This window comes from Chlorocebus sabaeus, chromosome 18 (assembly GCF_047675955.1).
Source record: "Chlorocebus sabaeus isolate Y175 chromosome 18, mChlSab1.0.hap1, whole genome shotgun sequence".
Lineage (NCBI taxonomy): Eukaryota > Metazoa > Chordata > Mammalia > Primates > Cercopithecidae > Chlorocebus > Chlorocebus sabaeus.
Genome location: NC_132921.1, coordinates 36,447,924 through 36,474,169, shown reverse-complemented (window position 1 = coordinate 36,474,169; position 26,246 = coordinate 36,447,924). Strand labels below are relative to the sequence as shown.

General features: G+C 44.8%; 1 protein-coding gene across 1 annotated transcript in view; it reads right to left on the bottom strand.

The window, feature by feature from the left end:
* The window catches only part of LOXHD1 (lipoxygenase homology PLAT domains 1), a 181,899-nt gene that overhangs the window by 7,454 nt on the left and 148,199 nt on the right, over positions 1–26,246 (bottom strand). Inside the window, exons 36-39 of the mRNA XM_007974137.3 lie at positions 24,683–24,857; positions 22,973–23,158; positions 6,373–6,543; positions 657–789 (exon numbers count right to left, since the gene is read on the bottom strand). Coding sequence (XP_007972328.3) covers positions 657–789; positions 6,373–6,543; positions 22,973–23,158; positions 24,683–24,857 — 665 coding nt within the window. The remainder of the gene's footprint in view (positions 1–656; positions 790–6,372; positions 6,544–22,972; positions 23,159–24,682; positions 24,858–26,246) is intronic.

Genomic DNA, 26,246 nt, shown 5'->3' with positions numbered 1-26,246 from the left:
TTTGGAGGTGGGGCCTTTGAGAGGTGATGGGGTCAGGAGAGCTGAGCCCTCATGAATGAGATTCATGCCCTTATAAAAGGGGCCCCAGAGAGCTCCCTCCCCCTTCTGCCATGTGAGGACACAGTGAGAAGATGGCTGGCTATGAACCAGGAGGCGGGCCCTCACCAGACACCAGATTTGCTGGTGCCTTGCTCCTGGACTCCTGGCCTCTAGAACTGTGAGAAATACATTTCTGTTGTTTCTAAGCTACCAGTCTAATGGACTAAGAGAAAGATGTAGCAGAGTTAAGGGGGAGGTAGAGGCTGTCTCAGCAGTCCTGGAAGGAGTGAGGAGATGAAGTGGGCATCTGAGCAGTTCAGAAGTGGCTCTGATGGAAGGAGGTGTGGTCCTTGTCTCTGTAGACATAAGGCAACGTTTGCAGGGAGTAGCACTGTCCAGCCACAGGGTAGGCTCCCATTAAATGCAGTCCCATGCTTTCCCTTTCACCATTGCCTATTTAGCCCCTGGGCGCTTGCACAGGATCAGCACACTGCTCAGTAAGTACTTGCTGGTTAGGCCCATTTGTGTACCTATGGCTCCCACCCAAGAGGGAGATTCTTGGGGTCCTCCCTTACCTACCCACCCCCCACCACTTCCCATGGGCCTCCCCTTCCTACTTCCTAAAGGCGCGCTGCCTAGAAGAATTTTCCACGAGAAACTCTTTGGATCGGTTCTTCCTGCCCTCCAGGATGAGCCAGACGTTCTCCCTGGTTTCGCCTCCGTTGCCCGTTTCTATGACGATCTCGTAGGCTGTAATGGAGGAGGTGGGGGAGGGTCAGCACAGGGGAGGCAGTGCCCATCATCAGGGCGGGAGCAATAGGGCCACAGCCTCTGGTCCTTCATTTGGTCTTAGGCTACAGCCTGTGGGTGGGGGAGGCAGGTTAAAATCACCACGATTGAGACGTTGTAGGTAGAACCTGCCCAGATTCTGGGGTTACAGTGAATGCTCTCATTTATTTATAGTAGCAACCTCTTTGCAGGCAAATATGGGAGCCACTGGGAATGCAGCAGGAGGTGGGGGTGAACACTCAGCTGCAGGGCTGAGATGCAAAATGGAGATTGGTGCTGAGAAAGGAGAAGAAGGGGGGCCCAGTGCAAAAGCAAAGGGGAAAGACCCAGGCAGTCAAAGCACCCCGAAGACCCTTGCACTTGCTCCAGCAAGCAGTCTCGCTCGTAGCTTGTCTCGGTGTCATTCCATCTCACCCTGCTGTTCCCTCAATCGTGTCTGCACAGGCGTGCACTCCTCTAACATTGGTTAAGTAGGTGCTAAGTGCCAGGACTGGACTAGACCCTGGGTGACACTAGAACTCAATCTGTAGCCCCAGACACAAACACTGACTGTACCATATAGCAGAATGTGACAGATAACCCTGCAAACAAGAGCCAAAGTACCGTGGGGTAAGAGGAAAACCTGGCTCCCCATTTCCTCTCCCACTTCATGTCCTAGTACTTTCTCTCTTTCTCACTCCAGCCTCTCTGCCTCCTAGCTGCACCCAGAGCACTTAGGTATGCTCCACCCTAGAGCTCTGCCATGCTGTCCTGCCTGGAGTCCTTCCCTCTTTCCTTCTCCCTCCCCCACCCATAGTGGCTTGGCTCACTGGCTCAGCTTCTCGTCCTTACTCAAAAGTCATGTCTCAGAGATGTCTATCCAACCACCCTAATTAAAATTGCAACCTGATCCCCCTAAGCCGAGATACTGAGGGTGTGTGGCACGTGATCCAGGCTCACTCCCCAGGGACCAGGCCAGGGATGGAACTGGCACCCTGGAGGACACAGTAAGTATCTGGCTCGAGTGTCTCCAGACATAGACCCCTTGCTGCAGTACCTGAATGACTGACGGTCTGGGATTCTGGATCCAAAGGGGTAGCTCTGTTTCTGTGCCTTTATCTCAGAGACATGATACAAATAAAGAAGAGGAGAGATGGCCATGCCTGTGGCTCAATGTAGCACCAATCCCAGCCCCCCAGCCACCCTTTTGCAATTTTTCTCAAGGAGAAATCTCTGCTACCTGAAACAAGTAGAGTGAATCTAGGCAAAGAGACAGGCAGCCTCTGATGGAGGAAGAGATCCACAGAGAGTACATCCTTTCTGCAGTAGGGAAGGGTTCTGCAGCCCAGGACAGATTCCAGCCCAGGAACCCAAAGCCATCCCAGCAAGGGAACCACATTGTTCAGTGGTTCAAACCACTGCCTTCTGCTTTCCCATGGGAGGCAATGGTTTGTTCTGCAAACAGTTACTGGTTTATTCAAAGGGAGATCCTGGGTGTGGTTAGGGAAATGGTTTGTCAGCAACAGCGAGGGAGGCAGGGAGCACTGGGAACCTGTATATCACCGCGATGGACTCAAGTAGGAAGTGTGAGAGACGATGTGGGTGGCCTGTCCTACATGGATTGAAATGAATTCTTTCCTAATGGTCCTAAGGATAAGGTAGAGAAGGTTTGTAAGCAAGGACATTTAGGTAGATTAGAAACAAATGTTGCTAGTCGCATCGGTGGTCTTTTGAAAGGAAGTTTCAATCAGCATATTTTCACCTTGCTTTCTTTCCCAGATGAAGCGGCTTGATAAAAATGTAGAAGGCATGATTCTCAACTTTTTTCACAGGTTGCTGGGAAGGAGCAGATGAAAGAGGATCAGGAGCTTGAACATTCAGGGCAGGTAGAAGTGATGAACCCCATCTAACAGAGATCTCTCGTGGGGCCAGCACACCCAAGGACAAGCCCCACTGGAGGAAGGCTCTTGGCAGTCATGCAAAGGAAGAAGCACGTGGAAGTCACTAGCATAAAGAGGCCACCAGCAAAGCTATTGTGAGCTTAGGGGGCATGGGTCATAGTTTGAAAGGCAAGACAGGAGAGGAGTGAGCAGACCCCCCTTGAAATCTTGCCTTCATCGTGAGCATGGCATCTGCAGAGGGCAACGAATGAGCAACACAGGTTGTACTGAAAGGGGAAGGGGCAGGATGCAGGGAAGATTCAATGTCACATTGTTCAAAGGAGCTGCATAATAAACAGATGTTTAGTCTCGAGACAAGAACTACAGGGGCATGTAATGGCCATGGATGAATGCTAGGAGCATAGTTGGGCTTCCAGTGGGCATTTGGATTTCACTGTCTCATGTTTCAGGACCATTGTTTATGTTGGGGAGCTCCTACCATGTGGGTTGGATGGGACTGAGAGTCCTGGACCTGCCCAATAAGAATCCTCCCCAGGGAGATGCTCTCTTCCCTTCCATGGAAGCTATTAAGCTGGAATGGTATGGGATTGGAGCTGCGAGCAGCCAACTTCCACAATGTACTAAAACAAAGTTGACATATGAGAGGAAACAGAGCTGAGAGGAGAAGAAAGAGACATACTGAGATCACTGGAGCCTCTGGAGACAGCCAAGTCTCGGCTAGAGCCACCCAAGACTTCCAAGTTCTGGGAGCCAATATATTCCCTTTTGCTGGAGCCAGCTTAGGATTGGGTTTCAGGTACATACAACCAAGAGTACTGACCACTCCGGAAACTTTCTGTTTGACTCCATTGGGACTACCAAAGGATGGATGCTTCAATAACATAAATATGAAGATGGATTTTCTAGCTGAACTGTCTGGTGAAGCAAGCAGTGAACGTTCCATCCCTGGGGAGCTGACCTGCAAGCTGGACTGTATTTTGGCTGGAAATGTTGCAGGTAAGGCTGACTGGGCAACCTTAAAAGGCTTCGAGTGGGAGCACAGGGAGTGGGAGGGGCTGCAGAGAGGAAGACATTGGCCCTGCCAGAGGATGTCCCAGCGAGAGATGATTTTGTCCTTCCAGGGGTGTGTGTGTGTGTGTGTGCATGTGCATGCGTATGTGTATACAAGCATGCATGTAAACACATGTGCATATGATCTTACTGTCCTGGCCTTTTTTCTGACCCTGGATCAATTACAATAGAATCTCTGGGAGTGGGAACCAGATGTTAGTATTATTTAAAAACTGCCCATGGTTTTCAGCTTTGGCTGCACACTGGAACCATCTGCAGAGGCAGATGCTTGGAGAGGGCAAGGAGCAGCTTCTAGAATTGCCAACAAGAGTTGGGGATAAAGGTAGAGAACAGGAGGCTAAATGAGATGGAGCAATCAATTAATCTGGAGTACCAGCCAGGCCTAATAAGGACAAGACATCCTGGGGCGGTGCAGTGGGCCTTCAATGTGTCACTTAACTTTTCTGGGTTTTTGTTTGCCTTATCCATTATACAGAGTTGTGAATTTGCACCCCCTCTATTTCACAGGGTGGGAGTAGGATTGCAAAGATCTATTGAGAACATGGATGTGGAATGCTTTCAGCCCCATAAAGCTCTGTTCAAGTACAAGAGAGTATTTGTCCTCACACACTGAGTGTCCAGAGATGCCTTGGGGTCAGTGATGTCAGCATGTAAGTGCCATGAGAGCAAAGTCTCTGTTTCATTGATTAGTGTGTCCCCAGAAGTCAGATTAGGGGCTGGCCCTTGTGGGTACTCAGTAAGAGTTTGTCACATGGTTAAATGAAGGTAGCTGAGGGTTGGTATGCTTGCCTCAAGCTGCATCCACGACTGCCTCCAGGGTGAACCTCCATCTGAGGACACAGGTGTGGCTGCCTGTCCCCTCATGGGCAGCCCAGATGGCATAACTTTGCTCTATGCAACCTCCCAGTAAAGAGGGATTGATTCAGGCCCTCTCCTGGCTATGTGTCCTTGCCCTCTGGTCTCCAGCATGCACACATCCTTCTGGAACCGACAGAAGGGTCACTTACCCTCTACAATCTCCCTGTCAACCCACATCTCACAGATTTTAGCAGAGGTTTGGCAGGGAATTTGTGAAGGAGACTCAGTGATTATGCTCCAAGCCTTACAACTGTCTACTTTCCTGGACACCAATAGCCTGAGGAATCTCTATTGCTTATCATGGCACTTGTGTAAGGTGCGTAAAGTTTCCCTCGAACTAGATTGTGAGGCTGTAAGGACAAAGACTGTATTTTCTTCCATTCACTGAGCACCAATTGAGCACCTACTGATCCCCAAGGCCTGCAGAGCTGCAGAGGGCTACATACATGAGTGATGCTATCCCTAACCTGTGGGAGCTTTTGGATGTATTGAGAGAGTAATGCATGTGCAAAGGACAATACAAATAAACTAGAGGCCACAAAGCCATATGCATCATTCATAGCATCTAAAATAAAACTGGGCACCCATAACTTCTCAGGAGTGCAATTACACAAGTTGGGAGTCTACCTTCTGAATTAGGGCAGGAATCCTCATACAGGAATTCTGGATAAATGGGTGCTTGGCCCTTGTTTGAATACTCCCAGGGACATAGTGTTCACTACCTCTCAAGGCAGCTAATCTCATCATTGAGCAGTTTGGATGGCATGGCAGAGATGAGTGTGGGTTGGTAGCCTCCTTTCCATAGCCTACAGTGGTCCCCTGGAAGGGGCTGCCCAGCCAGGGACTACATTTCCCAAGTGCCCTTGCATCTGGTGGTACCACATGACTAGTTTGCACTAATAGGATGTGAGTTCTATTAGGGGAGTGTGCCTTCTCCATGCTCTTTTCCCATTTGCAAGAAATATGGAAGCCACACATTAGAAATGATTGAGATACAGATAGAAGGAGCTTGGGTCCCTAAATCACTCTGTGGAAGACCTCCCACCAAACACACATACTGGACTGGGTATAAAAGGAGTGAAAAGTGTTTTGTTGTGTGAAGACACTGAGATTTAGGGGTTTGCCTCTTACTGAAGCTAGTGCCCCCTTAATAACTAAGATTGGAAAAATCCATTTCTTATGTCAGGCTCTGCCTTTGATAAGCCTCTTCCAATCTGTTGGGCCCAGACCCTGGCATCTGTGAGAGGCACATCTCCCTAGGCTTTGATGGCCATCCCCACAGGATCAATCACTCTTCCCCTTTAAATATCCCCTGAGGAAGGGACAAAAGGAAAGCCGCTGCTGGAGATACTGGCTTCCCCTGCATTCTGTTTCTAGGAAGTGTTGATTAGGCAGCTGTTGCCACAGGCATCAGTTGGATGATGTCCATGTTATAAAAATAAACCAGAGAGGACTCCACACCAAACCACCCAGCTCAGCCTTCAGGTCAGGGTCAGATTGTCCCCAGTGGGTTTTCCTGCTACCTAATTAGTCCCTGTGATTCTGAGCCATGAGCTGGCATCAGTGTTTCTTAGCAGTTCCAGTTTCACCAAACAGCAGTTAGGATGTTTCCTCATGCATCTCTCCATATTATTCCCTGCATCGGGCATCTGACCCCCCTCCAGCTGGAACAGTGTCTTCTTATTCCAGCACCATTCCCTGCCTCCTTCCTGAGCCAATGCTCTCCCCCACATACTGGTCTCTTCCAGCTCATCATGGATCTTGTTGTTGGCACAGGCAAAGTCGCGGACCGTCTGCCCGTCACCCTCACTCTTGGAGAGCCAGCAGTCACACTGGAAGCGGAAGGTCTCGTCGCGGGAGTTGTCCTTCACATCAACATAGCTCAGATGCCAGCCAGGAAATATCCCTGTGGAAAAGACACCATGGGGACTGGAATCTGGATGTGCCTTCCCTCCCCTTTCAGACTTCTACATCCCCACAACCCACTGGCTGTGTGGCCCTGAACAAGTTATCTGTCCTCTTTGGCCTTGTTCTCCTTGTTGATAAAGTGAGGGGTTGGGTTAGGTGGTCTCAGAGGGTTCCTCCAGCACAGAGGATATAATTTTCTGCAAAGCCCTTAACCTGGGGTTCATGAACCCTAGAGGATCTGTGTATGGAACTTAAGCAGTCCATGACCCCAAGAAATTGTGCTGTAATTCTACATGAACATTTTACCAGGGGGAGAGCTCATAGCTTTCATTAGATTCATAATTGAGATCTCTGACCCAAAATAGAATTTTCTGGAGCTCACTAAGATGAAGGATGACTTCTGTTACCTCCTGACACCAGTATTTACCTAGTCCATGCCCATTATCTTTCCAGAATCAGTTTAGGTGTCAACTCCTCCAGGAAGGCTTCCCTGATGTCCCCTGACCACCCACTAGGCCTGCATCAGGTGTTCTCTATGCTCCTATAGACCCCTGCATCTGCCGTGGCCACACCCTGACCACCTTGTGTTGTCAGTATTTACATGTGTCTCGTCCTCCAGGCCATGAGCTCTTGAAGGCAGTGAGTAGGTCTTACTTGTTTTCGTTTCTCTCATGCCTAGTGTAACGACTGGCAAGTAGCAGTTGCTCAATGAATGCTGAATGAATGAATGTGTCATGACTTGGCTAAGCTGTTCAACAATCGTAGAACAAATCCAAAGCTGCTATTTCTTTTGGGTATGTTGCTAATATTGAACACATAGCTGCCCTTGTTATAATTGGCAGGGCTTCCCTCGGAAGTGTGCCCACCATAGCACAGCTATCAAATATGAATTGATGTGCACTTGCCTTCACAGTGTAAATAGCATGCATGTGACAGCTGCATGCTCTTTATACTATGCACTGGTTCAGTTACTCTCTTCTCTTCAAAGTCCTTGAGAACCCTTAGAACCAAAGGACCCCATGCAGGAGGAAATCCCTATGGTTTGGTAGGTTACTTGCTGCTCATTATATGTCCACAAGGAAACTCCAAGAGTCTTAAAGCACAACGAGGCACAAAAAGATAGACGACACTTGCAGTCACCCAAATCACAGGGGACACATGTTAAGGCTCAGCAGGGAATACACATTGGTGGTCCTAGTATAGCATCATTCCAGGTTGAAAAAGTACTTATGTTTTATAAACACAGGTCTTCACCGAAGTGGAAAACAGCACCAATAGAGTTAAGCTAAATTTTAAAACACTTCTGTTGAGTTAAACAGTGGTCAGTTATTTATTTATCTATCTATTTATTTATTTATTTATGAGACGGAGTTTTACCCTTGTTGCCCAGGCTGGAGTGCAATGGCGTGATCTTGGCTCACTGCAACTTCCGCCTCCCAGGTTCAAGCAATTCTCCTACCTCAGCCTCCCGAGTAGCTGGGATTACAGGCATGCACCACCACACCTGGCTAATCTTGTATTTTTATTAGGGACGGGGTTTCTCCATGTTGGTCAGGCTGGTCTCAAACTCCTGAACTCAGGTGATCCACCCGCCTCAGCTTCCCAAAGTGCTGGGATTACAGGCATGAGCCACCGCACCCAGCAGTAAGTTATTTTAACGACAAATTTGTTTTTTAACTCAATTAATCTTTCAATTTTTCTACATTAGGGCCAATTCCGCCTGTAAGTTTGCAAAACGGCTGCTTTCTGAGATGCTTCCTGATAGTGTCATGAAGATGAGACCTTCCGCTTCCAGTGCGACTGCTAGCTCTCCAAGATTAAACTACTTAGCAAGCCTCAATGCATGCAGTCTGGAAATGAGGCAGAGAAGACCTGCTGAAGCAGTGCTCAAACACTTCTGGAGTGGAATATAGGAAGGAAGAGACAGGTAAAGAAGAAGGCAGAGAAAAAGGTGGTAAGTTGTTGATTCTATTGGAAGGTGTCCAGGTGAAAGAGTTTTTGTCCTCCTCCCACCATTCATCCTCACTGTGTGTGTGTGTGTGTGACAGAAGACACACACACACACACACACACACACACACACACAGATTCTACTATCCAGCTCTTACACAGTTTGATTGCTACAGACCTCTGGAGTGGGACCTAGGCATCAGTAGTCATTAAGGCTCTCCAGGTGATCCCAATGTGTAACCAAGACTGAGAACCTGGGCCTGTATCACAATCACCTGGAGGGTTTGTTAAACTATAGATTATTGAGCCCTACTCCCAGAGTTTCTGATTCAGTAGGTTTGTGGTGGGGTTCAAGAATGCCCATCTCTAACTAGCTCCCAGGTGAGGTCAATGCTGCTGGTCCTAAAGTGACACCTTAAGAACTACTGATTCAATGTATCAGGACCAGAGTCAGGGAGGTCTTTCTACAGAATCATGGCAATAGGAAATCAATGGGAAGTTTGAACATGTGATTGCATGCGTAAGTGTGTGCATGAGTATGCTAGTGGAGGAGGATGGCATTACCTGGAGACGTGGGCCATCACGAGATTTTTTCTGTTGCTGGAGTGCACCATTTGTTGTACTCTATACCCCACATGGTTTTCGCTACAGAATTACACTTCCTGGGCTCCAGCCAGAATGGTGACAGAGAAAATCAGTGAGCTAAGGGGAAGGGTGGATTCTGGGATGGCTTTACCTTTATCCACATATAATTCATTGCCCCCACTGCATGGATGAAGACAACCAGAGTAGGAGCCTGTCTGGCCTGGGTTGCCCTGGTGCTCAGTGGCAGGCTGCCTCTCTTCCCACTGTGGCCCCTTTTCCCCGTCCTCTCAAAAACTGGCATTGTCTGACCCCATCCACAATTTTCAAATTAGAACTCTTCAGAGAAACTCCTTCCATGAGCTTTGTGCTTGCTGCTCACTTAATCGCCTTGTTTTGGAAATTTTGGGTGTGATTGACAGGGATCTTACCATGACTTTCTCCCACTAAGAACCTATCAAACATGCAACTGGGAACAGGTGACTCTGGCAGGCTGATGTCATGTGTCTGGTTTTTGCTAGTGATGACAGCAGGATGGTAGATGGGTAGATGGATTCACAGGTACAGCAATGGTTGAGTGTCCAGCTCTAGCCACATGGTGGATATCCTACCTGGCCTTAGAGGACATATTAGTCTGTTCTCATGCTGCTGTGAAGAAATACCTGAGACTGGGTAATTTATAAAGAAAAGAGGTTTAGAGGCCGAGATGGGTGGATCACAAGGTCAGGAGATCGAGACCATCCTGGCTAACATGGTGAAACCCCGTCTCTACTAAAAAAAATACAAAAAACTAGCCGGGCAAGGTGGCGGGTGCCTGTAGTCCCAGCTACTCGGGAGGCTGAGGCAGGAGAATGGCGTGAACCCGGGAGGCAGAGCTTGCAGTGAGCTGAGATCTGGCCACTGCATTCCAGCCTGGGCAACAGAGCAAGACTCCATCTCAAAAAAAAAAAAAAAAAAAAAAAGAAAAGAGGTTTAATTGACTCATGGTTCTGCATGGTGGAGGAGGCCTCAGGAAACTTACAATTATGGCAGAAGGCAATTCTTCACAGGGTGGCAGGAGAGAGAATGATGGCCAAGCAAAGGGGGAAGCCTCTAATGAAACCATCAGCTCTTGTGAGAACTCACTCACTATCGCAAGAACAGCATGGGGGAAACCACACCCACAATTCAATTATCTCCACCTGGTCCTGCCTTTGACACCTGGAGATTATTACAATTTAAGGTGAGATTTGGATGGGGACACACAGCCAAGCCATATCAGTGGACCAAGAAGGAACCATCTGAAATTGACAAATAATCCGTTGCTTTACAAAGTCTTCTTTTTTGGGGTTCTACTTTATTTTTTTACACAAAAGTAACAAACACTCCACACTATTTGACACCTTTTACTCACAAACTATATCAAAATATAAGTACTGACATTCTTTTTCATAGTTGCCTGGTATTTCATTGAATGCACATGCCACCAAATTATTTATCTTGTCCTTGTTGATGGTTAATTAGTTGGTATCCAGACTTGTACTTCTACACACAATGCTATAATTAATATCTTTCCACACGCATTATAGTCATCTTTTAAAATGATAAATCAGATTTTTTCACTTCTCCATATAAAACCCCCCAATGACTTCTCATCACTGTCAGAATAAAATGCAAACTGCTCACCAAGGACTATTAGGATTGACATGATCTGGTCCTTTTCCACTCCTCTGATTTTATTTCATAGTACTCACAACTTCACTTACTCTGTTCCACCTACACTGGCCTCCTTTTTATCCCTTGATATATGAAGCCCTCTCTTTTCTTAGAAACTTTGCATCTACCATTCGGTCTGTTTGGAACTATATTCCCCAGGCTCTGAATGTCAACACCATCTCATCACTGAGGTGTCAGATCAAATATTCTGTCTTTGAGAAAGACTTTGTTAACAACCCTATTTACAGAAGCTTCCTAATCCCCAATTACTTGCTGTCAATCATGACATGCCCACTTCACAATCTGAAATAAGTTTGTTTTTGTTTTATCATATATTGTATAGTTTGTCTTCTTCCACTAGGTTGGAAGCCCCTGAGAACAGGATCCTTTTGTAACCTATCCATCTCTATGTTTCAATGCCTAGAACAGTGCTTGGCATATTATTAAATAAGTGTTTATTGCATGCATGGGTGTGCACTATTATTGAATAGAGAAGAATGGCTCTAATGGTGAAGTTTTAAGAGTGGATGGGAAAAAGAATTCAAAGCCCTAGTAGTAAGTGGTGGCTGGCCTGTTCTAGTAGAATTGATTATTTTATCCCACATTTTTCAAAGTTTTCTTTAAGAAAAAGGCCTAGAAACTCTGAACCAGTGTGAGGTCCCAATCTTTTCAGGCAAGAGATGGCAGTCTCTGGATGGGAGCGAGACTGGCAGCTGCTCCCGAGAGTTCATCACGCCATCTCCTGCCTGTGGTTCCCCAGTGGCTTTCCACATCTGATGGGACAAAAGGGCCCAACTCTGTGTTTACATATTTAGGGCCTTCTTCAGCCTGACTCCAATCACCTCATCAAGGAAGAGCCCTTTTACAAATCCCTTATTGCAGTGAGATGGATTTAAGCATCCCTTTGGCATTTCCTCTCTTCTCATTATGGCACCCAGCTTTCCCTTGCTTTAAATACCTGCCTATTGTCCTCTGGAAAATTTAGACCTCATTTCCTCTTCCAGGTCCTCCAAAATCCCCGGGCTCTCGGTATTTTTTGCTTGTCCATTCTCTTGGCCATGAGCACAGACATCTTGAGAAATCTCTGCTATTCAGGTCATGACTATGCCCTAACTTTTGTGGCTGGTATTATGTGTATGCCTGACTTCTCTAGTGAGATTTTAGGGGAGGAGAATCATATCTTAGGAGCTCTTAATTGTATCACAGTGGTATGGACTTAGCATTCAATAAACATAGAATTGATCAATGATTTTTACTTTCTAAAGTGAACTGTCAATTCTTTGCTCCAGCACAAACCACTAAAAATTCTTCTCAGGTAGGGAGATAATTTTCTTCACCAAGCAACTCCATTCTTGAAAATAATTTTTGGCAAGCTAAGGATTCATCTAGGCAACTCACATTTCTTTAGTAAGATCAATAAATGGTGTGAAGTAAGATATGGAACCATCACAGAGCCCTAGCTGTGTATGAATATGAGAATCTAGCTATTATTTTTCCACAAATACTTTTTCACATACATTATCTAAGAGGTCACCTAGAGCAACATTCTGGAATCTGGCAGATCAGGTTGCAGTCTCAGCATATCCACCGAACTGAACACATTATAATATCCCCATGCCTCAGTATCCTTACTTGTACAATGTGGGGATTGAAATAGATGACTTCTGAGGTTCTTTATATTAGGCTGGTGCAAAAGTCACTGTGGTTTTGGCAAAAACTGCAATTACTTTTGCACCAACCTAATATTTCTATGAATGTATATTTTTCAAAAGAAAACACATAAATTCTTTCTTTCCTCAGAGCCTTAATTTAACCAAAGAAGGCATGAAGAACAAGATAATTTAGAAAATAAATACTCTGGTTATAATTTGTTCAGTATTATAAAAGCTATGTGGGTAATTGGAATTATGGAGAAGTAATCACTTGTCTTGATTTTCCTCTATGAACTATATTTTATGGTAATCAAATAGCCTGAGAGATTTTTTAACAGAAAAATTCTAGCTACTAAATGAATAAGAAATGAAAGAATTAGAAAATCACCATTTGTAACCCTAATTGATCATCACTGGATGAGTCCACTAGATGAAGAGTTATGAGGAAACTTTATAGTGGAGTGGTCAGGCTGGCAGTCCCTATATCCACTGTTCAATATTAGCACCAATAATAATGGGACTTCTGTGTACTTCATATTACATCAATAAACAGTATTTCCTCAATACATTGTATTCCTCACAAACTTACTCAGTATACAGTACTGAGGAAATTTACTTATTTTCCATATATTCCATACACAATATTAAGAAAATTTATATATTACATAGTATTGGGAAAATTCATCATGGAGTGGAAATTGAACAATACAAATAAATCATTGTTAAGTATGATAATGGTGGTGTAATTTTGTAAGAAAATGTTCATTTTAAAAAGAGACCAGCCTGACCAACATGGTGAAACCCTGTCTCTACTAAAAATACAAAAATTAGCCAGATGTGGTGGTGCGCACCTGTAATCCCAGCTACTCAGGAGGCTAAGGCAGGAGAATTGCTTGAACCCAGGAGGCGGAGGTTGCAGTGAGCCGAGATGGCACCACTGCACTCCAGCCTAGGTGACAGAGTGAGACTCCATAAATAAATAAATAAATAAATAAATAAATAAACACACACTATGTTTGGGGTGACATGACATGAAGTTTAGGATTTGATTTTATATCCCCCAGCAACCAAAAAGAATAAATAAAAGTATGAAAAATGAAGCCGATGTGACAAATTTCAATAGTTCAAATTTGAATCAATAATTCATAATTCTTGAACTTGGGTGATGGCTATGTGGAAGTTTATTACACTATTCCCTTCATTTTTGTGCATGTTTAAAATTTTTCACTAAAAAGGAACTATTGAATAGACAAAAATGGTTGAAAGGTAGATTCAGAGAAAGAGAAGATTGCTATGCTTTAAGTTAACAAAGCATTTGTCATCTGATTTATATGGTATTTGTTCAGAAATCCCCATCTTTATTGTAGAAGACTCTCAAACAAAATATATTTTTCCTCATAAATGTCTATGCAAGGGAAGTATAAGGTATCTGGAAAAAAATTTTAAATAAACATAAAAAGTGTGGCATAGAGAGAGAGGCTAAGGACATGTTTAGCCATCTTTGTATTAACATTTAAACTTCCATCCCTGGAGGAGAAAGTTACCATTAAAAGGAAGTTGGACACAAAATCTGTCTGTCCTCTCTGTCCCTCTCCTAAACCTAGTATTTCAACCACATGGGCTCAATAAGGATACAGAAAGGCCAGTCACTGTGGCTCATGCCTGTAATCCCAGCACTTTGGGAGGCTGAGGCAGGTGGATCACTTGAGGTCAGGAGTTTGAGACCAGCCTGGCCAAAATGATGAAGCCTCGCCTCTACTAAAAATACAAAAATTAGCTGGGTATGGTGGCACACGCCTGTAATCCCAGCTACTCGGGAGACTGAGACAGAAGAATCACTTGAACCTGGGAGGTGGATGTTGCAGTGAGCAGAGATGGCCCCACCGCATTCCAGCCTGGGCAACGGAGTGAGACTCTGTCTCAAAAATAAAATAAAAAAATAAAGATACAGAAATCTTCCTTTTCTTGATGAACCTGAAAACCTACCAGTGATATTATCCTGGTTTCAGACCCAATGTCTGTTGAAGGGGAGGAGGGCCACTTCTTTGCCTACAAGGAGAAGAGGATCGCATCAACCACTCAGGATTTCTTTAAATCCAAGAGCCATTATGGGTCCAAGGCAATCAAATAGTCTTTTGCTATTCAAAGTGGTGGTGGGGTGGGGTGTCAAGCTCTTTGGAAAGGCTGGCATCTGAGTAACAATAGTAACTAGTCACAAGGTTGGAGTGGTTTAGAACTGTCCACGGTGCTGAACCCGCCTCTTTCATATTTTGACCGTGACGAGATGGAAGGAATTGGCTGATTGGAGTCACGTTTCTGCATGGTAGAAAAATGCATCAAGAAAACTGAGAAAGTCTGGATATGTGTGCAATTAGTGTCTGGGAGGAGGGGCAGCTGGCATTGGAGGACTTAGTCATGAGTCTGAGTTTCGTGGCCAGGACTCAACTTTTTAAAAAAGCACTAAGGCACAAGGAACACTGATTCTGGGGAAAACTGAGTTCCCTATAACTGAAGCATGAAAAGACAGGGAAGGATCTGAAAGAGAAGTATAAGTATAATTAAATTATACAAAAATATATTATGTCCTTATTATATTATAGGCAATGTGATAGGCATTAGGGAAAGAACATGAACAAGACAATGGTACCTGTGGAGTGAACGCTCAAGTAAAAGAGACAGAATACACATGTAGTTTCAGATATGTCGACTGTTCTGGGAGTGGGCTCAAGCAAGGCAGGGCAATAGGAAGAACTTTCAGTGAGGAAGTGAGGACATAAGAGAGCTTCTAAACCACAGACAGGCAGATATAAACATGGCAGAATGCACGGTGGGAGTTAGGTCACAAGGCAGAGGTCTCCGTGGCTGGAATTAAATGACAATTGCAGAGTGGGATCAGAAAATAATCTACAATGCCTTTCAGGTCTGGGTTTCCTCTCTTTTTCATGCCTAGAGGAATAATTGGTTTCTGTGCCCCAGTTATTACCAAACTAATTTCAGGGCTGTGGAGACACCAGTTGTAAAAGTTAGGAGCAATGGTCTTGCTAAACAGATCACTACTTGACACCAACTTTAGTGTTAGGACTCTGGGCCACCCAGCCTTGCTATGCCTTAAGCTAGTGCAGTTAAACCCTGCTGACTCTAGGCTCTTAGATGGGACTGCACTCTGATTTGGTGAGTTTTATCTTGGTCCAGTGGCCTTGACATTTTCCACCCAGTAGCAAATCCTGAGGCAGATTGTTCATATTGAGACCCTAGGAAAGTCTTTACTCTTCCCCAGAAGGTTTTACCCACCATATTATTTTCCTAGGCCATCAAAAAAATTACCACAAGCTTGGTGGCTTAAAATAACAGAAATTTATTCTTTCAGAGTTCTGGAGCCCAGAAGTCTGAAGTCAAGGTGTCAGCAGGTCAATTCTCTCTCTGAATGCTCTAGAGAAGAATCCTTCCTTGTATCTTCCTAGCTTTGGTGGCTCCCAGCAATCCTTGGTGCTCCTCAGCTTGTTACTGTTATCTCCAGCTCCAATCTCTGCCTCCATCTTCACATGCTCTTGTTTTGGCATCTTTCCATGTTCTCTCATCTTTTTATAAAGACACAAGTCATCATTGATTTAGGGCCCATTCTAAATCCATGGTGATCTCATCTCAAGATTCTTAATTAAGTCTATCTGCAAAGATCGTATTTCCAAATATTATCACATTCTGAGGTTCTTGGTGAAGAAGAAATTGGTGGATGGGGAACACTATTTCACCCATAACACCTACCCTTGGATAATTACAAATGCTTTAACAAGTGTGTCTGATATAATTGCTGCATCTAGAAACCCCTCAATCACCTACAGGGGAGAAAGATATATATGTGGAAGTCTAGAAAAGGACAGAATTCTGGAGCCATCTATTTAGGATTCAGAAACTGCTACAAACTGATGTTCAACATCAATTTATTTATTTAGTCACATAATTGTTAAATACCTACTAAATGCCAGGCTTTCGGCATACAAATGTGAATCAAAGTTTCTACCCTTGAGAGACTCAAAAGTCTGCCAATTATGAATGGCAAGACAATTACAATTCAGCATTGTGAGTGCTAGATATAGAGGTATGAGCAGAGAAGTTTAGGAGCACAGGGTAGGGAGCATCTAACTTCATTTGGGAAAATCAGGGAGCTTCATGGAGAAGGTGATATTAATCTGGATTTTGAAGAATGCACAAGAATTTAGCAGGGGAAGGGAATTGCAGGTGCAAAGTTATCTCTTGGGTATCTGTGAATGTCTGTTAGCTTGGGCAAAAGATGTAAGTTACTTCATGCAAGGTGAAATTTAAATAAGGGCTGGAATGAAAGTTTAGAGATCTAGGGAAAAAGAAGAGAGAGAATAACAAAGAAAACCTTTTGAATGAAAATAGCTAATCTTAGAGAGACCCTAGTTTTTGAAAGCTTGAATGTACCATGCCATTCTTTGGATGGGTCAGAATAGTTAGGAATAAAGACAATTCCACATTACAAAAAGGACCAGAGAGCAGAGAGAGTGAGGCTAGGTGAAAAAGATTTCCTGACTTTGTGTGTGTGTCTCTCTCTCTCTCTCTGTGTGTGTGTGTGTGTGTGTGTGTGTGTGTGTGTCAGGGGGAGGAAGCAATGAGGAGCATTTTTGTCTAATAAACATAAATCCACAAATTACAGAAAGCTGTTCATCACCCCTTCCTTTCTCCCTGTTACATACAGTGGCTTAAATATTTGGCTGTATAATGACATTTTTAAGCAAGGGATTCTAGAAATTTGCTAGGGAGAAATAAACGTTTTAAATATTTTGAATTGCTTTGCTATTTGGAAGCAAATGAGGCCTCATGTTTCCTCTATTAAATTTATGCCCAGGAAACTATGGAGTACGGAACTGACACACCGCATCTTGGGATTTCATGGCCAGTGAACAATTTTCAGCATTACAGAGTTCCCCAGATGTCAGTTTCCTCCCCAGGCACATCCCACTTTGGAAGTACAAAAGATGGAGGTAATTCCTTCTCCTTCTTTCTTCCTCCCCCTCCTCTTCCTTTCTTTTTCCATTGTCTCACCTCAAATGTTGAAATTCTCAGGAATCTGTTCTACACCACCCTTGCTTTCCTCAAGCTTCACTTTCTCCATAGACTCTCTTATTCACTCTTTATTGATGACTTCACTACTCTCTCTGCACTAACAACTTTTAGATTACTCTCAGATCAGTCTCCCAACTAGCTTTCCTCCTGAGGTCCAGACCCCACTGTTACTGGACATCACCTCTTAGATGTCACTCAGGCCTTCAAATTAAACTCATCAAGATGAAGAAAGTTCTCCAGTGTCCTCACCATTCTTGTTCAAGTCTTCTCAGGCAAACCTTTAACAAGTCCTCTGCCTTAAATATTTCTCAGATCTGTCTGCTTTTTCTCCATCCCCACTGCCATCATCGTATTGCAAGACATTCTCCCACCAATTTCCTAATCATCTTTTGAAGTTTATTTTCTTCTCCATCTAACCTATCTCCCACAGACACTAGAATGATCTTCTCTGAGTGATTCCTGTTCTTGAGATGCTTTGATGGCTTCTCAGTACAGTCAGGATAAAAACCCAATCCTTGATATGGCTTATAACATTATGCATGGCCTGGTTCCTATCTATATTGTAGCTCCCACCCCTATTCCCTATTTTGTAGTCATTCTGGATTTTTCCTTAGTTTCTGGCACATATCAAGATTTTTTTCCTATTTTAGGGCTTTTATATTTGCTATTCACTCTACCTCACATGTGTTCCTTCATTTTTAGCAAACACCACACTTCACCTAATAGCTCCTCCTATTCATTCCTGAGGTTTCAGCTTAAATAACCCGTCTTCAGGGGGGTTTTCTCTGAGCCCTCAGACTAGCATCCTGTGGACCTCCATTTTAGAGGCACATCATTATTTAAATTAATTACTTGTTTAACACATGTAATTTTTGCTAGAAGGTCATCCTGATGACTGGAATCTTGTCTGCTGCTCCCTACTCTGTCCCTAGCACTGAACACAATGCCTGACAGTAAGTACTCAGTAGATATATAGTTAATACTCATTATTCACATGTTCCATCTTTGTGGATTTGGCTATTTGCCAAAATTTATTTGTAACCCTAAATTAATACTCATGTGGTCATTTGTGGACATATGCAGAGTGGCAAAAAATTTTAGTTGCCAAATGCACATGTTCTCAGCTGAAGCTGAACAAGGCAACACTGCCTTCTTGTTTCATCTTTCATGCCATAAACAATTGTCCCGTTCATGGTCTATTTAGTGCCATGTTTTCACATTTTTGTGCTATTTATTAGTGAGTTTATTGTTTTAAAATGGCCCTCAAACATAGTGCTTGATACTCAAGCTGAAGTGCTATTTAGTGTTTCTAAATGCAAGAAGGCTGTAGTGTGCCTTCCAGAGATGATACAGGTTAGATAAGCTTCACTCAGGCATGAGTTATAGTGCTATTGGTCATGAGTTCAATGTTAATGAATAAACAGTAAATACTAAGGTGTCTTTAAACAGAAACACACATAAAACAAGGTTATCTATTGATCAGTTAGTGAAAATGTTGTGGTCAGAGGCTCACAGGAACCTAACCCTGCACTTCCTGCAGGAGCAATGGTTCAATGTTTGCCTATTCAGAGTTCACAGCAACATTATAGGGCATAACTACTGTGAATAGTGAGAGCCAGCTGTAATTGGTTTGTTAACTGAAATAAATATTAAAACTGTTAGGCCTGCAAAGGACCTGGACTGCTCATTTTGTCTCTGGAGAGGACTCGTCAGGTAGGAGGATGAAAACAAGAAAGGGGGAAACTTGCATGTCACTGAAGACAATCATTATTCCTGACTTCTGAAATGTAATTACATGACTTTTTAAACCTTCTTCTCAAATATATGAGCCTTTACTTTCCTAGATGGTTTGGAAGGAAGGGTACAACATGCAGGCAGGAATGGTCGAAAGGACTCCGGAAGGTTCATCCTAAAGAAACAGGCTGAGACAGAAGGTATGGCAGCAACAGGGGAAGCCATCCAGGGAAGAAAGGGGTTAATCAGGTGGAGTTCAGATTTGGATAAGATGGAGTTGCAGGCAGGAAGCAGAGATGAGCTCTGATCTTGGATCCGCAACTCTCTACCTTTTATTGCTGTGAACTGGGGGTGGAATGCATGGTAATCTGGAGCATCTTGTCAAGCATCTGGATATTTGTAGCAGGCCAGGTTGAAAATAGTCACCAAGGGAAGAACCTGGATCAGCTTGTGGAGTCCAGAGTTGAGACAAGCCAGAGGAGTCAGAACCATGGACAGCTCCTCTTGCCTCTGCCTGTGCCCCAAGACTGCTGAGTGATTTCTACAGAGTATGGTCCTTAACACAGCATCCTCAGTCTTTCTGGCTATATTCTCCACTCTCACCCCTCATGAATAAAATGCCCATATTGTGAATGGCCCTGGCATGGAAAATTGGGGTCATCATAGTCTACATGAAATTCTTCCTTCTCCAGTTTTCTGGGCTGACTGGGAAGATGTTAGGGAACCCCATGCTTCTGGTCTCATAGTGAGCCTTAGAGGAAGGGCTCAGACTCCTGGGGGATACCACTTCTTCCTTCTCAGGGTTCTAATTCCTTTGGTGTCTCTGCTATTTCTGAGATAGAGGTTATGGCAGAACAGGATTAAAAGACCTGGTATTTCTCAGCTCTCTGGGGGGAGTCTCAATTAAACTAACATTTATTAAGTCCTCACTATGCTCCAGGTGCTGTTATAGGCAGTTTTGAAGATAGAGATGAATAAGGCATGATTCCTACCCTCAACAGCAATGACATCTTGCCAGTGTGTGCTGGTAGCCAGACAGAGTGTTGGAAGCCTACAGACATATTCTTTCTGATTAAGGCAGGGACATAGTTCTTGGGAACATACTTCCTAAACAATGGTTTAGGCACTTTAACAGGAGGGACTGTAGACAAGCAAGTTAGGGTAGACAGTCCTTATCCCTACCTTCCACACCCCCATGCCTGCCACCCTTACTAATCTGATCTGTCAAATCCCTCTAATTAGGCCAGTGAAGATACACAGAATGTGGCTCAATGCTTTCACACTTGTCTTGACTTCATGATCACTGTTGAGTGTCATGGGAAGATCTCATCCTGATCTTGTGAAGTGTCTGGGGCAGGAGATGGTCCTAATGATTATGGCTACCGTTATTCAACCAGACTTGGGAAACCCGCTGCTAGTCCTAAGACAATCAGAATGGATGATGAGAGGGAGGGAAAAAAACTCAGGGGTCTTTGCTTTGTTTTCATCTTGGGAAAGAGGAGAGGTGCATTAAGGATGTTTGAGCATGATTTGAAAGTATGTTTCTTTCCACAGACTCATAATGCCACTTGAATGATCAAGAGAGGAAGAAGGGTTCCCTTCCACTGCATGCTTTTCTGGACTAGACTACCTCGGATACACCCTGATATTGGGGGGTGTAGCAAACAGAGATAAAGAGGCTGCCTTTCATCACCTCATCTTCTTTTTGACCACCTGACACAGTGGCTGGTGAGGGTGCATAATGGTGACTGGCAAGATGGGCTGGCACACAGAACGGTGGATTAGGACAGGCATCAGAAGTTCTGGGTTTGGGTGATGGCTGTTTCTCTTCCTTGCTGTGTGGTTCCAAGTAAGACATTCAAACCTCACTGGGTCTCAATATTACTTGGTTGTAAAAAGAGGAGCAATAAAGTGCTTTTGCTGCAGTAGTTCAAAAAGGTTTCTATTTGTTTGTTTTTTATTGTTTTGTTTTTTTTGTTTTTTGTTTTTGTTTTTGTTTTTTTTTTGAGACAGGGTCTCACTGTTACCCAGGCTGGAGTGCAGTGATGCAATCACAGCTCACTGCAGCCTTGACCTCAAGTGATCCTCCCATCTCAGCCTCCTCAGTAGCTGGGACTACAGGCATGAGCCACCACACTTGGCTATTTTTTGCATTTTTGGTAGAGATGGAGTTTTGCCATGTTGCCCAGGCTAGTCTCAAATTCCTGGGCTCAAGTGATCTGCCTACCTCAGCCTCCCAAAGTGCTGGGATAGCAGGTGTGAGCCACAGCACCTGGCCTCACAAAGTACTTTTCAGGATCAAATGTTTGTATCTTTAATACCTAACAGAGTCCCAGGCATGTCATGAATACTTTAAGATGTTCTGTATATAAATGACTGGTGGGATACACTGAAATTTGAAAACTGTGCAGTGCTGTGTATTTGTTATTTTATTGCTTTGAAAACTATTTTATTAATGCCTAGTCTGAGCTTATTCTGTGTTATGGAAAAAATTTTAACTGTTTAATCCATGTTAAAGTAAAATAGTTTAGCTCCCATAGAAGAGAGGTTGTAAACTGCTGAGTTGGGTTTCATCAGTGACCATGAGAGATAGGCTAGTCCTCAGCGGGGGTTTCAAAGAAGTGAGAAGCAACACAACATTCAGGACAGCTCTGGGCAGCCATTTGGGAGACCCAGCAAAGGCTAGAGAAGGCTTTGAGCAGGTAGCTTTGCAGAGACATGTTTCTACAGAAGATAAAAGAGGTGAATGAAGAAAGCAGTATGCATCAAGGAGGTGGAATTTAATATTTAACAACTCTATTATAATCATACCAAATAGAACTTATAGGCCCAAAGCCAGAGAAAATAAAGAGTGGCTTACAGACAGCAAAATGATAACCAAAGAAATGTTAAGAACATGAACGTCATCACAGTTATAGAAATAACAAACCATTCCTTAGGCACTGCGTAGTTAAAAATAAATTTCTCACTTGGTTTATATCCTATTTCATAGTTTATATTTATAAGTGAATTCAACTACTTTAGGATTACTATTATAAACAAGCATAATCCTTTTTCTATTTTTTTATTTTTATTTTTATTTTTATTTTTTTGTTGAGACAGGGTCTCACTCTGTCATCCAGGCTGGAATGCAGTGGCACAATCGTAGCTCACTGCAGCCTTGACCTCCTGGGCTCAGGCAATCCTCCCATCTCAGCCTCCCAAGTAGACGGGGCCACAGGTGCATGCCACCATGCTCAGCTATTTTTTAAAATAATTTGTAGAGATGGGATCTCACAATGTTGCTTAGGCTGGTCTCGAACTGCTGGGGCTCAAGCAATCCTCCCACCATGGCCTCCCAAAGTTCTGAGATTACAGGCATGAGCCACTGCACTCGGTGCAAACATAATCGTTTACAGAAAATCCATGGGAAATGAATTTAGCTTTTTTTTCCCTTAATTTTTATGTCTGAACTAAATCAAATTAATGGGCTGAAATCACAAACAATGGAGAACCAGTAATCACCCAGGGAGAAAGCAGGAGGAACTAAGCTTCATCTCTAAAAATATTTGCCCAGAAATACTGTCTCTTTAGTACTGATGGAAGCATCAATGTGGTAGTCATCAACTGTGTTCGGTTGCCTGCCACCCTGGGGTAATCAGAGTCAATGTGATGCCAGGGAAGGAAGAAGGGCTCAGGAGGGGAGCTGAGGGCCGCCCTCCCACCAACCTGGCCTTGAGTGGGAGCTACCTTTGTTGTCGTGCCAGACCCTCAGCTTGCAGAGGTGGCCCAAGCTCAGCATGTCGGGGAAGTTGAATGTGTCCGTGTTGTTCCGCTCAAACTTATTCCAGTTTGCCGACTGCTTCAGGGCCAGTGTCCCACTGTCCCCGTTCTCCCCGAAGATGATGATGAACACATTGGCATCAGTGCCTGCTCCTGGGGGGTACACAAGGTGAGGCTTAGGGTGCCGGCCTCTTTGACACACAGCCCTCTTGCTCTGGCCTTGATCCCGGACTCCTCAGAGGAGCCAGGGGTACAGGTGGACAGAGTACAGACTCAAGAAGGCCAGGGGTGAGGTTGGAAAGTGTCAATTAATGTCCTAGGTCTCCAATTCTCTTCTTCATCTTACCTTTGTGCCTTACAAAATCTTTTGGTCTAACTGGAGTCGTGGTCAGCAAGTGTGAATGGTTTAGTACAAAACTCATCTATTTCTGGGGAAATACACCCAAACTTAAAAGGCGTGTCATATAGGCTGGCTTTACAATTTAGAAACATAGGCTACCTCCTGCACAGTGTGGGTTCAGAAGGAAGCAGGGAAGTTCTGTGCTCCCTAAATTTGTCTCTGATTGACATTCTACACTAGAGCTTCATTTCATTTGCTTAAGCCAAATACAGGTATTGGCCCAAATCAAAAGCAAATGCTTCTGGAAGGGGTGAACCAGTGAAGCTTTTCTGACACATATCTGTGGTTATCAATGAATTTATTATTTTCTGAGTGCATCATAAAGGGATGGAGGGGCCTGAAAACTTGGGGACACTTGGAACTTTAAGCAATAGGGGTGAAAATTCCATTGCGAGAATAGGAAGAAAGGAGGTACCCCCAACAAAATTTACTAGCTTTATTGACCTATCATTCATGCCTGAGATTCTACGATGAGAGCTTCATTTCTTTGGCAAGAGGCTACTCTGTTGAAAATGTAAGCTACCATGGCCAACAAGTTAATCCTTCATTCACCATTTATAATTAATGTGATGAGCTTGCCAGATTCTTTGCAATGACTCCTGGAGAGCAGACTTGGGATAGGGGAGTGTAGGTAGCATGTCCCCCATGCCTAGATGACAGTGTGTTCCCTCTCAGCTCCTGGCCTTTGACATCCTAGTACTTTTGATTAGAAGGCCCTTCCTCTGGGTGCCCTGTCTGCCTGGCTTCTGTGTTTGTGTTTCTGGACTTGACTTTGGCATTGCATCCATCAGAGCATCACCACACTGCACTGTGGTTGCTCCAGTGAAGGTCAGACCTGCAAGGGCCTGGGCAGCACATCTGTATTCTAAGACCCACAGCCAAAGCCAGCACATAGTAGATGGTCACCAAGCACACGGGTCCGAGCATGCCTGAGGTGCATGGCGCTTGGGCGAGGGGTGCCAGGCAGCAGAAGGAAGATGGGAAGGCTCTGCGTCAAGCCAGAGCCATTGGAAATGTACCATTTCCAAAAGTGCTGACCATACTCCCCAGTCATGTTCTCCCCTATTTCCCCAAGGGAGGAGGGAGGGAACCAGTCACTCACTGGGAGGAAATGTTTTGTCCAGACAGAAAGTGATACACTGTGGAGAAGACTTGGATTGACTAGATTTTGGAAGGCCATATAAAGAAAAATGCCCTGACCAGAAATCAGGGCCTCAGCCCGAATTTGAGGGTTGGAGGGGCAAGGGAGCAGGAGGTGTGAGGGATCCCCAACCCACCCAGGATGTTGCTGGTCTTAACTGCGACGGTGTAGGAGGTCCACTCCATCATTTCTTCCTCATCGATAACGGCACACATTTCACACACCAGGGTCTTCTTGCCCTTCCGCTGGGACAGCCAGTCTCCATAGTAGAACATAGTCAGGTCTCCAGTGTTCATGTTCTTCAGTAGGATCTGGGGGAAAGGGAGCCACCGTGGGAATGCCCTGCCCTCCCTCACCTTCACCAGCACCCACTGGCCCATGCAACCCCTCCCCAAATCCCAACCCTGGAGATTCCAGAACTGAGACAAGCGCTTGCGACTGAGACCCAAGGGGTGTGGAAAGGGCCCTTTCAGGACAAAGGCCCTGTCCTGTGTGCTTGCCATGGGATTTGAAGTCCTCATGAAGATTGCCCTAGCTTGGGATTTGGGAATGGGCAATTCACCTAAAACTGTATCCTCAGAGGTACCTGTCACTGTGCACAAGAGATGTTTGCTGAATGAGTGACAGAAAAACAGACCAACCCAGCCCCTGTCAGCCACAAACACCTGGGAGCAGAGTGCGGACATCTGCAGGATAGTCCTTGGTGTGGGCCCCATATTTTTGACTCAAGAAAATCTGCTAATGGCTGAACAGGGGAGGAGGGGAGGAGGAGCCTGAGGCAATGCAGGAGAGCTGGCCTCTGGTAGATGAGGATGCATGGGCTGACTCAGGCAGGGGACTGCAGGGCTTTGTGTTATGGGTGAAATTGTATTCCCCCAGAGTTCATATGTTGAATTCTTAACCCACAGTCCCTCAGAATGTGACCTTATTAGAAACGGGATTGTTATAGGTGTAATCAGTTCAGATGAGGTCATTAGACTGGGCCCTAGTCCAATCTTATACCACCCAGACAAGCACCCAGAACACCATGCGAAGACTGGCAAGATGCTGCCCCGAGTCAGGGAACTGCCAGAAGCCAGGAGAGTGGCCCAGAACAGATGCTTCCCTAGAGGGAGTGTGGCCCTGCCGACACCTTCACCTTGGACTTCTGCCTCTACGACAGTGAGGGGGTAATAAATATGTGCTGTTCCAAGCCTCTAGTCCGTGGCGCTTTGTTATGCTGCCTGATTCTAATACACATTATGTAGGGAGGACGCACACATGTTGGTGTGCCTAGGACCTCGTGTGACACGGAGGCTGCAGGAAGGCCATCTTCATCAGCATAGTCATTGCCTTTGTGAGTGTGGGGCTGCAGGTGAGGCTCCTCCTGGCTGCCAGGGGCCTCCAGTTTTGGAGCCACTCTTAGCATGGAAAGCCATTGGACTCCTAACATCACGGTGGTTCTCATCAAAATAAGTGAAGCTTAGCCCTATGCCCTGGATGCTCTTTTCTCTGCCCTGGAGCAGCAAGTGTTAATGACTCTCCTCTGGGCAGCCTGGAGGCACAGAGCTGCACAGCCTGGGGAAGGTGAGGAAGTGATGAGAGGTCCTGAGAAGGAGCAGCTGCCTTCCTTTCTTGGTGGAAACTGAGTCTGTGGCCATATGCATGTGTGTGTGCACATGTGCCCGTGCATAGGTATGCTGGGAAGAGTGGGAGGATGG